At 53.9% G+C, this 15,647-nt stretch overlaps 1 protein-coding gene across 1 annotated transcript in view; it reads left to right on the plus strand.

The window, feature by feature from the left end:
* Positions 1 to 3: 3 nt before the first annotated feature.
* The window catches only part of PLEKHN1 (pleckstrin homology domain containing, family N member 1), a gene marked incomplete at its 5' end in the record, with an annotated part of 17,741 nt that continues 2,097 nt past the window's right edge, over positions 4 to 15,647 (plus strand). Inside the window, 12 exons of the mRNA XM_010180959.1 lie at positions 4 to 68; positions 1,677 to 1,776; positions 5,815 to 5,961; positions 6,221 to 6,385; positions 8,016 to 8,103; positions 10,381 to 10,505; positions 10,743 to 10,892; positions 11,095 to 11,175; positions 13,943 to 14,012; positions 14,328 to 14,482; positions 14,783 to 14,962; positions 15,129 to 15,374. Coding sequence (XP_010179261.1) covers positions 4 to 68; positions 1,677 to 1,776; positions 5,815 to 5,961; positions 6,221 to 6,385; positions 8,016 to 8,103; positions 10,381 to 10,505; positions 10,743 to 10,892; positions 11,095 to 11,175; positions 13,943 to 14,012; positions 14,328 to 14,482; positions 14,783 to 14,962; positions 15,129 to 15,374 — 1,572 coding nt within the window. The remainder of the gene's footprint in view (positions 69 to 1,676; positions 1,777 to 5,814; positions 5,962 to 6,220; positions 6,386 to 8,015; positions 8,104 to 10,380; positions 10,506 to 10,742; positions 10,893 to 11,094; positions 11,176 to 13,942; positions 14,013 to 14,327; positions 14,483 to 14,782; positions 14,963 to 15,128; positions 15,375 to 15,647) is intronic.

Genomic DNA, 15,647 nt, shown 5'->3' on the forward strand with positions numbered 1-15,647 from the left:
ACTTGTGTCCCCCAGGCACCCGGGAGGCTCGGAGGCTCTTTCAGGAGGAAGCCTTCGCTGAAGAAAGAGTAAGTACGCTTGATTTTATTTGGGATTCCTTTGCAAGCCGCCTTCCCGGCTGACTTTCCCCCCTTTATAGTCTATAAACCACGCAGGACCGGGCTGGTGGCTGAGCCCCGCTCGGCAAACCCGGACTTATTTCCATACTCAGCAGAATTGGGGTTTTTAAGTGGTTTTGCGGGGTGCCGGGCAGTGTCGGACGCAATCCGCTCACCGCAAGCGCCTGGGAAGGAACTGACTGCCGGTAAAGTATCCCAGGGACGCTGCCCCCAGGAAAACACACAGTTTATTTAATTACATTTTGAAAATTAGAACTCCCCTCTGTGGGACAGGCAGGGCAAGGTGCAGGATGCCTGACGCTCCTTGTTTTCACTTGCGAGTTTTTTAAATTCACGATGCCCGGAGTTGCTGCGTTGTGAAAAAAAAACAAACCAACCCAATATTCACACTCCTCATACTTTAGAGAGAAAGCCCCAAATCCCCACACTCCGCTCGTGTGATTTGATCCGGCGGTTGTAACCCTGAAGGAAAACACGACAGAAAATGTCCGTGAAAAAGTGGAAAAAACCCAAGAAAACTTAAAAATTCTTTTAAAAATCAATTAAAAGGATGCATTGTGGGGTCTTTGGTGCTGGGCTGGCCAGGGCAGCGTTCAGGTACCACAGCAATGGGTGGCTGTCCCAAAATAGAGCCTATAAAGGAGCAGACGTCTCTGTGCACTGCCTGTGCTCCCATAAGCATGGTGACATCTATACTGGGTTCATCATATGTGCTGGGTTTTGGGACAAAACCCATGAACTCTGCCAGGCTGAGGAGTTTTGGATCAAAAAGAGACGTTGAAATGGTCCCCTTGGTCTCCTATGCTGCCATAAATCAGGAGCAAACCCTGCGACGCTAAAATGGGGTGAAATAGGGGCTCGTTTGGGGAACTGGGACCATGGAGGACCAACAGCAGGTACCTGCAGTGGTAGCCAAGCCCCAAAACACCTCCTGTCCCCACTGGCTCCGGCTTCCCACGCTCTCAGCTCTCTGTGGAGATAAGCCTGGTTTCTGCTGAACAAAACTTTGCCATCGGGTTGAGACAGGGGGCAACTGCTGGGAATTCCCAAAAAAAGCAGCCCCGGTGCTGTTTAACCAGCACGGATAACTGCACATTAATGCAAGGAGAAGCTGGGGTCTTGCCGGGAGTGAGAAGAAAACCACAAAGACAGAAATAAACCCTACTTGTGGGTATCTGTTGGTGTATGCGTGCACACACATCACCGTGCCAGGAGCTCTGCAATAGTTGTCAGGGCTGGGTTTGGGGTTTGTATTTTGCAATGGAGCATTCGGTCCCGCTGCTGATTTGCAGACGCAGATGTGCCCAGCTGATCGTTTGGTTATGCAAAGACGTGGAAAAATGCAAAGAAACATCAACATGCGCAACGCAAACCTCATTGCTTTTCTCCCAGGCTGTTTATCAGCCCTTTGCAGGGCCGGGATGATTAGAAAGCCCGTGACAAATTGCTTACTTAGCTTCCCAGCTTCCCTATTTCTGGGCAGAATTCACCATGCATCAGCCTAAATCTGTGTTTACATTTGTGTTTTGGTTTTTTTTCTCTCTCTCCTCTCTGTAGGCAAAATGGCAAGAAAAAACTGCCCAGCTTTTTTGGGTTAGAAGGAGGGCAGGAGAGAGATACGACCACAGACAAAATCCTGCAGTATATTCCAGGAAAGGCAAGTACAAACACATCTACCCCCCGCTTCCCACCATTCCCAGAGATTATTCCCACCCATCCCAAGGACAGGGCTGGATTTGGGGCACCATCTCAAGGGGATGCAGGTCGCATCTGCAGCCCAGGAAGGGACACAGCTGCCCCAAGGTCCCCATGCAGGCGTTGAGGGGTCCTGCCGTCGGCCAAAGCCACATGAGATGGGGTGCGAGGTGCTGAGAGCGAAGCGCGGTGGGAAAATCTCACACCCCTTCCTCTTTGCTCTTGGGTTTCTGGAAAAAGGGAAGGGAAAATGCGAGCGAGCATTGGAAGGTGCGGTGATTCATTCCCACGCTGGAATGAGACGGAGCAGGCAGCGTCTTAGCAATGAGCGCTGGGAAGGTAATCAGGAAGGGCAGGTCTGCCCCGGGCACGTACCAGCCTGGTGGCCACATGGCCCATTTCCCAGCGCTGTGCAGTGAAAGTGGAGGTGAAACCACGAACCCCAGTGTGTTTGCTGGGTCCCGTTGGGTGGGGAACGAGCTGTGCTGCACAGCAAACAGGCTCTGTGGATAGGAGGGCAGGGGAAACTGAGGCAGAAACAGCTAGACAGGCAATTTCAGAGGAGGCCAGCAGCTGGATGTTATCTCTTGGGTTTCAAGCTGCTGGTTGGGTGTATTTCAGCAGTGATGTGGTGCTCATTGAGGGCTCGGTGTATTGCAGGACCCAGTTCTGCTCATGTACTTTGGGTTGCTGCAGAAATCCAAACATCTGCTTCCCACAGCAGGGACCCTGCACTCCTTTTCCATCCAACTGCTGCCGGGTTGGCCCTTTCCAACCCAAGAGACCTTTGCTTTCCTCCTGTGAGCCTGAGGGTTGGGCAGTGCTTGATGGAACCAGACCCCAGACACATCCCAGACATATCCCCTGGGGAAACAGGGAGACCTTAATGTTAGTGGATCCTGGAAGATGAGTCCTGTGACTCAGGACAGAGGTCACCCAGAGATTATCCATTTGGGAGCAGAAGAGAGTGTGGGATCTCTTTGGGGAAGGGAGGAAGGTGGAGCAGCTGTTTGGATGTTACCCTCTCCTGGGGCAGATGGGATGCAAACTCTGCTCAGCCACAAGCTTCTTGTGTGGCCTGGAGGAAGCCTTGGCTTTGTCCCGTTCCCACTCCTGTCTTTTCAGGAGAAACACCTTCGAAAGTGGGAGTGATGGTGCTGCGGGGTCACATTAGGTTGATCCCATCACTGTGGGGCTCTTTGGATGCAATCTCAGAGGAGACGGGGTTGCCAAACCTCTGGCCATGGCAGGCAGTTTGGTACTGGGGCAGGTGACATCCCCAGAAACCAGGTCCCCTCTGGACCCCACCACGAGGAGCTGGCACACAAAATCAGTGCCTTCTGCCCCATTTCCCACACTTCCCAGTTACGACTCCTACAGCAGAAGCAAGGGGGCAGGATGTGCCAGAAGAGCCATGCCTCTCATTTGCTTCTTTTATCATAAACCAGCAGCTTTCGGAGCCCCAGGGCACCAGCGGCTGAGCCCTTCCTGCTGCCAGGGTTCGTGATTCAGCCCGGAGTCACTGGGGGCTGCAGGGGCTGAGGCAGGTTAATTATTAACTCGCTCTACCTGAAGGATGAGGCATCCCAGACGGAGGGAGAGAGCCAGAGAACATGTCAGGGCGCTTGCACCGCTGCCTCGCCAAAACCCTGAGGAAAAGCAGGTTTTCCAATGATCTGCGCTGCCTCTGACCCAGCGGGATCGCTGAGCTAACGGGAACGGTGCTGATCAGGATGGGGCTGGGAGGATTTTGGAGGGATGAGAAATGCAAGTTTTCTTTCATTTTGGGTGCACATTGAGGCATCCCCGTGGTTTTCGGGACTGTGCGTGCCAGGGATATCAGTGATGCTCGTGGAGGAGGCTGGTGGCTATAACCCTGTCTCGGAGAGGGCAGGGATGCACTTGCACATCTGATCCCAGAGACATCTGAGATTCAGCACGAGCTCTCCGAGCTGGGGTTGCTAGATGCTTGTTTAGGAGAGGAAGGTATGGCATTTGATTTGTTTCTTGCTACGTAGCAGCAGCAGAAGCTCTCCCTTTCCCTCCTGACCCCAGTAGGATCCCTATGGGAGCTGGCGGGTGGGCTGAACTCTGCCAAAAATCCTGCCGGGATCCCAGCTCCCAGATTGCTTTTGCTTTTGGGACCTTACTTATGGCTGGGGAATTTGGCAGCCGGATTCCAGCCAGCAGCATCGCCCAGGCAGCTGGTAGCCAGCATTGCTGCTTATCACCGTGTCCGTAATTTCATTCCTGTACCCTCTCCTCCTTCCCTGTTGCTGGTTGCTGCCCTTATCGGAGCAGTGTTTTGTTTTTGCAGCCACAGCTGTCAGGTGCTCAGTTGCTCTTTGTTCTGACGGCAGCTTGTAGCACGAATGTAATTGCTTCCTACGCTTAATTGCCTCTGAGCGAGACCATAAATTGGCAGCCAGCAGGTTCCCACCTCTGGGCGAGGACCTGGGTACCTGCTCATGGGTCCTGCATGGAGCTGGCTGGAAAAGCTGGAGGGAGCCTTTGAGCGGAGAAGGGGTTAATTTGTGTCCTAAAGTGAGTTATCTAAATAACTGGAAGCAACCCCAAGCTGCAAAGGGTGAAAGGGTCCCGACAGCATTGGGATCCCCTTACTGGTCTACCAGTTCCCCTGATGCCTGTGTGTCTGTGGTGTGGTGAGCAGAGGGTTTCATGTCACAGCAGAGGGGTTCATGTCACACTGGAGGGGTTCACGTCATGCCAGAGGGGCTCATGTCATGCCAGAGGGTTTCATGTCAAAGCAGAGAGGTTCATGTCATAGCAGAGATGTTCCTGTCATAGCAGAGGGGTTTGTGTCATAGCAGAGGGGTTCATGTTTTAGCAGAGAGGTTCCTGTCATAGCAGAGGGGTTCATGTCACAGCAGAGGGGTTCATGTCGTGCCAGAGGGGTTCATGTTGTGCCAGAGGGGTTCATGTCACAGCAGAGGGGTTCATGTCGTAGCAGAGGGGTTCATGTCGTAGCAGAGGGGTTCATGTCGTGCCAGAGGGGTTCATGTTGTGCCAGAGGGGTTCTTGTCACAGCAGAGGGGTTCATGTTGTGCCAGAGGGGTTCATGTCATGCCAGAGGGGTTCATGTCACAGCAGAGGGGTTCATGTCGTGCCAGAGGGGTTCATGTCACAGCAGAGGGGTTCATGTCATGCCAGAGGGGTTCATGTCGTGCCGGAGGGGTGACTCATGGAGGCCCCAGCAAGAGGGATCTGGTTGGCTCTGCTGGCTCTTCATTTATCACAGGCGCACGCAGCTGTCCCCTTGGCACAGCACTGGGAATGGGCACATGCGGGCCCCTGTCTCCCCGTCCCCGCTGAGCCCCAGCAGCCTGCTCCTTCCTGGAAATGCTGATTTGGGCAGTATGAGCCCCCGGGGAGCCCCATGCCATTGCTACACCCTGCCTCCCTGCTCCAACACAGCCATGCCCTTGCTGGAGGCATCCCCAGGGAATGCAGCCGCCAGTGCTTGGAGTGGGGTCCCAAGCTTTTCACCCCTGGGATTTACACAGTATCCAGACAGTGCAGCAGCATCTTTGGGAGCGGTGTAGGGTTCTGAAATGACAAACTCCACCTAGAGAAACCCAGGGATCAGAGCAGATGAGAGAGCAGAGGAGTCCAGGTGGACCTAGAGCAAGGAAAACCTTTCCACTGACCCCAGTGTTTGCTGAGCCTTGGTCAGTCCTTGTTCCAGGGAGTTTGATTAGGATGGCAGAAGGCCATCCATGGAGTTGGGAGACCCTAAATGTAGGATGTGCTTCTGCACCCCCTCTATCCCAGCCCCTTTAGGTCAGCATCTCCTCCTGCCGAGGGAGGACAGCCTCCCAGCAGTAACCCAACCCCAGCTCCATGCTGGCATGGAGACTCGATAACAAACAGCCCAGCGCCTTTTCGGGGAAGCCCTTCTGGGAAGATGCTCTGGGAATGTCTCTTCCAGACGTCAGACCCCCACCGACTCTGATTTGTTTTTCCCGAATCCTTGGTACAGAGTATTGAGAACCAGGAAAACCAGAAAGAAAACTTGGACCAGAGGTTCCCCAGCCTGTGCAAGAAGGGACGAAGGAAAACGGTGGTCAGGAATCTGGGGAAAATTATTTATTACTCCAAGGTCAAGTTTAAGTTCCAGCACTGCCAGGTAAGCTGCGACACCTTTTTGTGGGTGTTCTCCCCCCCAGTGACCCTGCACGACTGAGAAGTAAAGTGTAATTTTGGGAAATGTGACTCATGGAAACTTCTTTGGGCTGTGGCGTGGCCCAGGGACTCCTGCTGCAATGCAGTGCACGGGTATGGGCTGGTACCCACCAGCTCCCATCCCAACAGGGACCTGGGCTGGCAGCAGATGCACCAGCAGACATGCAGTGGTGGCCCTTGGATAAGTGACCTTGGCTTTGCAGTGCACAGATCAGTCTGAGATGCAGAGGGCAGCTGCGAGGAGTGAAGTGTCCCAAAATAAACCCCAAAACGTGTCTATTCTGCAGGAGGTGAATGACTGCTTCTTGGAGCTGTTCCAGTCTTACCTGTACTTCCAGTCTACGGGCTCCAATGGACTCACCTACCAGGTAGGGCATCTCCTGGGCACACTGGGGCAAGCACTGTGGGGGCACTGGGAGGATGGGACAGAGCCTTCACTGGGTGGCCTCAGCAGGTCCCTTCCTGTGGATGCCTGGGGGAACAGAGCATCCTGTGGCATCCTGGGGTGTATTAGAAAGGGTGGTTGTAAGGCAGAGAGGTTCTCCTGCCCCTCTGCTCTGCCCTGCTCACACCTTAGCTTCAATCTTGTGTCCAGTGCTGGGCCCTCAGGTCAAGAAGGACAGGAACTGCTTGAAAGAGTCCAGCAGGGCCACAAAGATGATGCAGGGAGTGGAGCATCTCCTGCTGAGGAGCGGCTGAGGGAGCTGGGGCTCTTGAGCTTGGAGCAGAGGAGACTGAGGGGTGCCCTCATTCCTGGGGATCCATTGGGAAAGGGCAGTGTCAGGAGGAAGGAGCCAGGCTCTGCTCTGGGATGGCCAATGCCAGGACAAGGGGCAATGGTCCCAAGCTGGAGCACAGGAGGTTCAAGCTGAAGATGAGGCCAAAGTTTGTGAGTGTGAGGGTTATGGAGCATGGCCCAGGCTGCCCAGAGAGGTTGTGGAGTCTCCTTCTCTGCAGACACCCAAAGCCCTGGCCGTGTTCCTGTGTGACTGCTCTGGTGATCCTGCTGTGGCAGGGGTTGCACTGGGGGAGCTTTCCAGGTCCCTTCCAACTTCTCATACTCTGTGATTCTGTGAGAGCATCTCTTCCTAAGGACTGGACCCAGACAACCTCGGTGCCACCTTGGCTTTGGCTGTGGGGAGAAATAAAGGACCCCATGGAGGGTCATCACCCTGCGTCCATCAATCTTTTAACCTGATGATGCTGGTGAATTACAAACAATAGGCTGGTTTGCCAAAAATCACAGCCAAACAAACAGGAAGCCCTGAATGTGCTCTCTTTCCACATGAGTAACTAAAACTAGGCTGGGCTGTAGATGTTCATACAATTTGTTCCTTTTAGAAATGATTTATTTTCTAGGTGGCTCGAGGTTAATGCAATATGCCAATACAATCTCAAGTCATCCAGCAAGCCAGCCTTCAACTGGAAAAACGCAGGACACAAACAATATTACAAAATCTCCCATCTACTTTATAAGCAGTTCCTTAGATTCTTATTTCTGGAAGAATTAAAAAGGAATTAATGTGCCAAAAGGAATTAAGGACCCTTGATATTACAGCAATTAGCATTTTTTACAGTCCTTGTTTAGAAAGCCCAAGACAGGGCACACAAACTTGTCCTCTGCTCCTATGCTTCGTTATGGTGGGACTCTGATGAACCGGAGGATAGAAACCAGACAGCTCAATTTTGCTTTATGGCCATTTCTGTCTTCTTGTGCTAAACCAGCAATGGGTTTTTTTGAGATTTCTCTTAAAATCGAACAGATTTGGAACATAAAGGAAGTCTTCTTGCCAGCATGGCAGAGGATTGCTGCAGTACCGGCCCCACAGAGCCCAGAGAGCTGCTGAATCCCCTTCTTCTACATTCAAGTCCCAAATATTCCCCCTCAGAGCAATGTTTTGCAGTCTGATACCTCAAACCTGCTGGGGCCAGGTCTGGGCTTCCAGCCCCCTATGGCAAAAGGGCCCCCCAAAATACTGGTATTTTCTTCTCATGCAGGGACTGCTGCCTTTGAAAGAGCTGAACGTGTGTGCAGTGGAGAAGGGGAAGAGCACGGGGCAGGAGGATCACGCTTTCCGCATCGCAGGTCAGCGCCTCTTCCTTTGCCCTGAACAGAGGGGGTGTGACTCAAAACTGTCCCCACTTTGCGTCCCGCTCTGACCCAGTCCCACATCGGCTGCATGGAGCTGAAGCTCTACCTCCCAGCATCTCATAATTACATAAATTATAAAACAGAGCTGCTACAAACAGCCCATTAATTTTAAGAGCTGAGTTATGGCCTTGTTACACTGTACTTGTACTCTCCGACCCTTTTTTGGGAGTCTGTAACACGAAGGGAAGCTTCTCCCAGGTGTAACCTGTCAGGGGCGTCTGCATGGGGTGGGTGGACTTGTTCTGCTGGTATTAAAACACGCAAGAGTGTGGCTGGGTGGAAAATCGCCTCAAGCTCTGCTGGCTTTGTGTAGGGGAAGAGCAAACCAAAGCCTTTCTGACAGAGAGGGCTGGGTATATCAAGCAGCAGTGCCATGAAGAAACCAGAGAGGTTGTGATATTTAGGATTGCCAGTGAAGCAGTTTTGTTTTTTTTGCTAAAGGAGGAGAAATCAAGGCACGGAGGGCGTGAGAACCTTGTCTGTGGCTTCACACAGGGTCAGGGTTGATGCCTGTTGTCTCATGACTCTGAGACATGAAAGGCACGCATCCATGCTCTTGTGAAATCCCGTGGCATCAGTAGTTCCCCATGAGCTAGGGTAGTTCAGTTCATCAGAAAATGCCAATATGATCATTAAAACCATGGAGATGGAGCGTGGGAATGAAACCCGGCAGCGTGCAGAGTCACTGGCACGGAGAGGTGGATGGTGGCTACCCATCACCTTGGCTTTGTGGTCCATCCCTGGTGCTGATGAAGCTGCTGAGCACTTTGAGTTTCCTCTGCCTCCCCCTTAAACCTTGCAGCTTTTTAGTGCCTCCAGACAGAGAGGTTTGGTTGGGAATAAACTGCTGCTGCTCCGGGAAGGGCCTTTTCACTTCCAGTGTTGTTCTGGAAGCGTTCGCAAGGAAAGAGGAAGGACAGGGCAGAGCAATCGAGCACGAGGGCGGCACAGGTTGCTCAGCACGGCTGTGTCACGGCCCTGCCGCAAATGTGCCCGTGGGGCTGAGGGAAATGGCAGCAGCAGCTGAATTAGCAGCAGCCTGTCAGGCTCTGCTTCGCGGCCTCCCAGGAGCTCCTCGCACCAGCTTCAGGCTTGGGCAGGAGCCTCTCTTCTCATTTTCTCTTCCTTTGGGGCCCTGTTGAGAGGTGGCAACGTGAACAGCCCACAGGGCATGTCTGAAAGGCCACCTTGGAGGAGGAGGCAGAGCAGTGCCATGCAAAGGGCCATGCCCCACCGGCAAAATCCCTGCTGTTTGTGTCAGGAGAATCACTTCATCTCCATTGCAAAGACAGGGAAACCACAGCAAGAGGAGACGAGATCTCCAGGGCCGCAATGGTGCAGAGGCACTGGGACACCCAGTAATGCTTGACACCTCCTTGCTGTAATGGATCTGAATGGAGACTTACAGAAAGTCACTCATGGAGACTCTGCCTCAGTTTCCCCACCTCTGTTTTGTCTGTGTTAGCGCATTTCCTGACAGACAGAGGTGTTTCAGAGTCTTAATTAAGCGTTGTTCATAAATAATGCAGGCATTATGGGATGAAAGACTCCACAGGAGGGCAAAGTATCATCCTTATCTGGCACACTTGCTTATCTGAATCCTTCCAAGTCCCACAAAGCCGAATCTTACTGAGCATGCACCAAGTATGGTTTAATATGAGATCACTGGTGAATTATTAATCATAACATACATTCTGCAGCCTGCCAGGAATGGTTATTAACGTCACTCGGTTATGTCTGCAGTGAGTAGCAGAGGGTGTGCAAGGATTTTTTTCTGGTGCTATTAAATGAATGATAGGTGGAAACATTAAAATCAACAAGATATAGAGCTGTTCCTCCCATCAAGAGCATGTCAGCTTCAGCTGAGATTATATTTGATGGAGCAATAAATAAACAGCGTCAGAAAGCAACTGATGTTCTACGTATTGAGTGCCAAAGCAAAACCAAGAACTAACGTGAAACTTCAGCGTTGAGTCAGGCTGTGTGTGGCAGCGCTGTGATAGTCCCTGCCCGTAGAGGTGCTTTGCACGAACTGCTGGGCACTTTTAAAGCTGAAATGTGTCCCCAAAGGACCGGGGCATGATGTCAACCGAGCAATGCACCCACAGGCAGCCCATGGCCGAGCGGAACGGCTCTGGGCAGCTGATAATGTACCGGTGCTGCCGTTGGTGCCGTTATCTGCTCATCACATCGCGTGTCTCGCATTCCTAGGTCCTCTGCTGAATCCCCTTATCGTCTTCTGCCCTACTGAGTCAGAGCTGAAGCAGTGGCTTTATCACCTGGAGAAGCAGATCCAGCTCAACGGAGGAAGCCTTGGCCTGCCCTTCCTCGCTCAGGTTTGTGTCTGGGGACAATGTGGGCTCAGCACTGGATGACTGGGGATTAATGCTAGCTATAATGCTAGCTACCAAGTATAATTATTCAGTCCCAGCTGGAAAACTGGCTCCTGCACAGCTTTATTTACTCTTACCTGCTTTTGACACACTTAAAAATTGTCCTGAGATGGGCCATGTGCTGGGTAAACTCCTACGGGAGGACAAGTCTACCCCGCTCAGCTGTGCCTCTGTCCCCAGAATGGCTGGCAGCAGAGCCCCGCAGCGAAGGAGGAGCTGCGGTGGTCGGTGCAGAACATGCCCGTCCAGGAGTGGAGAGGGACCCAGCGTGAATCCCTCGGCGATGTCCTCTGCGTTTCCAAAGTGAAGCTGCAGCACCTGCCTTTCCAGGTAAGGGCACATCTCTAGGGAGTGAACTCCTGTCAGGGAAGGCAAGAGATGGAGGGACCAGAGTCCTGCCTACCTGCTGCCACTAATTCAGCACGGGATTTCCAGAGCCTTGGCCTGAGGCTGCTGTCAGAAAGATGAAGTAAAGGCCCCCCAGACCTGAGCCCTGCCTGCCTGTTCACCCCCTTTCTCTTTAATTTCCAAGGAGCAGCACGACCGCCTGTTGGTGCTGTACCCATCCACGCTGGTGATCGTATCCGAAGAGCGCAACGGCCTCTGTTTTAAGGTAAGCCCATTTTGGAACTCTTCTCTGCTCTCTTTTGCCCATTTCAACCTCTATTTCAGCCTTTCCTTGGCTTGTCAACCCCTCCACCTTGTGCTCCTCGTGTTGGCAGGGGCTTCCCCTCCGCCTTGCAGGCGAGCATGCAGGGGGATGTCGCAAGCTCTCTTCCCATGAGAAACACCTTGCTCTCCTACAAAAGCCCCAGGGGGAAGAAGCTGGGTGCCAAGGAATCTGTGGGAGGAGGGAGGCTGCCGTGTTTCTGTGGGGTTGTGCTGGCAGAGAGCCTGGTGAGAGCAGAGCTGGAACAGCCTCAGAGAGCGGGGTCCTTGGCTTCCCGGGAGCTGTGGGGCCACTTGAGAGCAGGTAGCATCCATCTGGTGCTGGTGGGAAAGGGGAAAGGCAGTGATTTGGCTGGCGGGCAGAGAGGAGAGGCTGCTGCCAAGGCGGCAGCATCATGGGCACGGGAGCTGCATTGGCATTGCCCAAATGATCCTTGAACTTGGTTGCCAGCACCCACTTTAGGCATTGTTGTGATGGCTATCGAACAGCCCGGTGCTTGCTGGCCCTATTTGCCCATGCTAGAACCAATGTGCCAAAAACCGGTGCTGAACTGTCCCTGTACCTGCAGGACCACCGGAGCTGAGCTGCTCCTGAGTCACCGAGAGAGGAGCCACAGGGAAACCCCACAGAAATTTAGGGCTCGTGAATAATGTGAACTGATTAGGGTCCTTCTGCACGTGATTTCACCATGTCCCAAGTCATGCAGGCTGCTTTTAATTCAAGGGGAGACCCACATAGAGGATCTCTTGGCCAGAGGAGACGCCTGTGCCTGCAGCAGGCATGGCGTATCCCAGTCAGACCAATGCTCCATCCCAGTTCAGCAGCAGAGGGTGTTTTCCAGCAGCTGGTGACTGGTGTGACGCACTTCAGAGCTGCTTTTTGGGAACACGTTGTTTGCAGCTCCTGGGAATGGGGCACTGCGTAAGGGGCCCTTGGGCTGGGCTCTGGGATTAACTCATCTCTTTTGAAACCCTAAGCCCGATTTGTCCGCCCCGTCCGCGCAACCTTCCCTTCCCACGGTGCAGGAGCGTCGGTCCCCGGGCGCCTGGCGCGCTGGGGCAATGGCAGGGCTCTGCAGGAGTGATTCACCAGCCCGGGACACCACAAGGGGAACCTGATTTTCCACAGGCGTGTCTGGGCACGGGAGCCTTCTCCCAGGGCTTCTGCAAATTCGCTTCCCTTCCCAGATGCTGAGCCTTACCATTTGGAGGGGTAACCCGGCCCTTTTGTTCTTCAGCTTCATACAAACCGCAGGAGCTGCCGCTGCCAAGTCCGTGTGTGGGACAGGGAAGGGGAAGGCAGGGGCTGAGCCTGAGCCCATCCTCCCCATGGGATGGGGATCACCCATGGTGGGAAAAGGCCTTGGGCAAGGCGTAAATCAGCAATGGGAGAGCTGCTGGGGAGGAGGGCAAGTTCATGCCATGCCCTGCATCCGTCATCTGTGTTATTTGCGGATGCTGCAATGTGTGTGATATTTGACCCTTCAGTTCAAGAAAGACAGGGAACTGCTTGAAAGAGTCCAGCAGGGCCTCAAAGATGATGGGGCGAATAGAGCATCTCCTGCTGAGGAGCAGCTGAGGGAGCTGGGGCTCTTGAGCTTGGAGCAGAGGAGACTGAGGGGTGCCCTCATTCCTGGGGATCCATTTGGAAAGGGCAGTGTCAGGAGGAAGGAGCCAGGCTCTGCTCTGGGCTGGCCAATGCCAGGACAAGGGGCAGTGGTCCCAAGCTGGAGCACAGGAGGTTCAAGCTGAAGATGAGGCCAAAGTTTTGTGCGTGTGAGGGTTATGGAGCATGGCCCAGGCTGCCCAGAGAGGGTGTGGAGTCTCCTTGTGTGGAGACACCCAAAGCCCTGGCCGTGTTCCTGTGTGACTGCTCTGGTGATCCTGCTGTGGCAGGGGTTGCACTGGGGGAGCTTTCCAGGTCCCTTCCAACTCCTCATATTCTGTGATTCTGTGATCTGTGAGATGCTACAATGTGTGATTTATTTGTGGGATGCTGCAATGTGTGCGTTATTTGCAGGATGCTGCTGTGCTTCCCTCAGTTGACTCCAGCTCCAGGTGGGGTTCATCCCCCTCTCATGGATAAGGCTGAGCTGGGGAAGCCCTAGGCTGTTGTCCTCGGTGGCAGGAGGTCCTAACGCAGTGCTGACAGACCCTTGGCCCTCCTGCCAGGTTGCCTGTCACCGAGAATTAAAGTGTCAGCGGTGACACTTAAAGGACGTCTGGCAGCAGTGATGCTGGGCTGAGGACAGGGCTCAACGCCCGGGTGGATGCAGGGATGGCCAAGGGACACCGGGTGATGGCAGAGGGGACAGTGGTGGCACTATAGCACTTAAGGGCAATAGCACGTGGTGTGCTCTACCTCCAGCTTTTCCAGGGGCTGCTTTATCTCCTCAGCTCCCTGCTAACAGGACACGCTCCCGTCACACGAGTGGCATTCACAACTGTGCTGTGCAGCACCACAGCTCACGTTTCACCTCTGGCACGCACAGGGCTCAGCCCTGCCTTTGTAAGGCTTTGCAGGGCATGGATGGTGGGGATTCCTCTTTGCAAGGCTGGAAGTCCCAATCCAGCCACTAAAACCTCGCTTGGGACCATGTCTGCGAAATTTTCTGCAGTAGTCAGCCATTAAACTTTAAAATAAGTGGAGTTTCACCAGCCAATTGCCTGCAGAGGCTCCAGCCCTCCTAAACCTGCTTCTCTCTCCTCAGGGCGAGCTGCCACTCAACGCCATCCATGTGCTTTTTGAAGAAAATGAGAAATCCTCCTTTTTAATAGAAGGTGAGCATCCTGTGTGCCAAGGGGTGTGCAGGCAGCAGCCAGCGAGGTCTCCGGGGCTGGGATGGTTTCACTAAGATGCCGTGGCCACCTTCATGGCTGCGCTCACTCCCATTGGTACCCAGGCTCTATGGAGTGAACTGCTTGGACATCTCAGAGCATCTCTGGACATCTGAGCATTCCCAGCATCCCTGTGCCTGTTTCAGGGTGTCTGGACCAGGGGGTAGCATGGGGAGGGATGGAGCAAGGGGTTTCTGAAGGAAGTGGCACGGATGGTCAATCAGTCCTCATTAACAGCAGCCAGTCATGTTTCCACAGGCCGACTGATCAATTCGATCCGGGTGATCTGCCGCAGTTACGACGATTACCAGGAGTGGCTCTACTGCCTCAAAACTGCCCAGTTCCGAAACGCCGACTCCTCCCTGTCCGGATCAGAGAGTTTCTCAGGATCAAAGCCGCCACATCCCAGCCAGGTAACAGATGCTGGAGGTTTGCATGGTTATCAATGGACAACTCGTGTCTGTCCCGTTTCTGGCCATGTGTGAGCACTCTTGTGGCACAGCAGGCTTTGCTTCACAGCTGGTAATCCCTGCAAATTATTTTGAAGCCCTATATTACATTCTATAGGCATATACTGTGTTAAATTCCTTCAAAAGCAGACCCAGGTCTGGCTCCAGCATGGGCAGGCTGGGCTGGCGATGCTCAGGAGGGAGATGGGGCTCTGAGGGATGTGTAGGGGGTTATTTCTCCATGCTGTTCTTCTCCTCATCTAGTTTGCCGGCAGCGGGAGAGGGTCGCTGACTTCTGACGGCCGCACCAACTCCTGGGCGTCGGGAGGGCGAGGGACCACCTTGACACACCTCTCCCAGCACAGCGGCTCCCTCCCCGATGGCCAATCCTTCATGCTGGTGCCCGAAGACCCCCTCTCCCCTGGCTATTCCCAGCCTTTCCATGTAAGTGAACCCCCAGAAAAGCCTGGATGCATGTGGGGACAAGCGCTGCCTTTAAGTGGCATGTCCTGGTAGTCGGTGTTTGCTGGAGCCTGTGTTTGTCCTGGCTCAGCTTTGTCATTGCTGATAAGGGAAAAGTCTGCCGAGAACTCCCGTCTCCTTGTTTCAGAGCCTGGCACAGGCCAACTGGCCCAGCACGGACCTGCGGAGAGGGGGCAGCGCCAGGAAGTCCAAGGGCAAATGCGGGCCATGTGGCCAGCAGCTGCCCGGCCAGGACACGGAGAGGAGCATCTGCAGCCTGATTCCCGAAAACCCCAACGGCGAGCTGCTGTCCTCGGTGTACAACGAGCCGTACTCCACACCCGGCTCGCAGCATCACCCCATGGCTCCCCCAGCACGCCTGGACCTCAGCAGTGTAAGAGGGGAACTGGGATGTGGTGGGGATGCCCTGGGGAGGGCCCAGCAGCGGAGGAACTGGGTTGTGGGATGTGGGTTATGGGATGTGGGTTATGGGATGTGGGTTATGGGATATGGGATATGGGATGTGGTGGGGATGCCCTGGGGAGGATCCAGCAGAAGAACTGGGATATGGGATATGGGATATGGGATATGGGATATGGGATATGGGATATGGGATATGGGATATGGGATATGGGATGTGATGGGGACACCCTGGGCAGGGATCAAC

The sequence above is a fragment of the Mesitornis unicolor genome, unplaced genomic scaffold (assembly GCF_000695765.1).
Source record: "Mesitornis unicolor isolate BGI_N332 unplaced genomic scaffold, ASM69576v1 scaffold18593, whole genome shotgun sequence".
NCBI classification, from domain to species: domain Eukaryota; kingdom Metazoa; phylum Chordata; class Aves; order Mesitornithiformes; family Mesitornithidae; genus Mesitornis; species Mesitornis unicolor.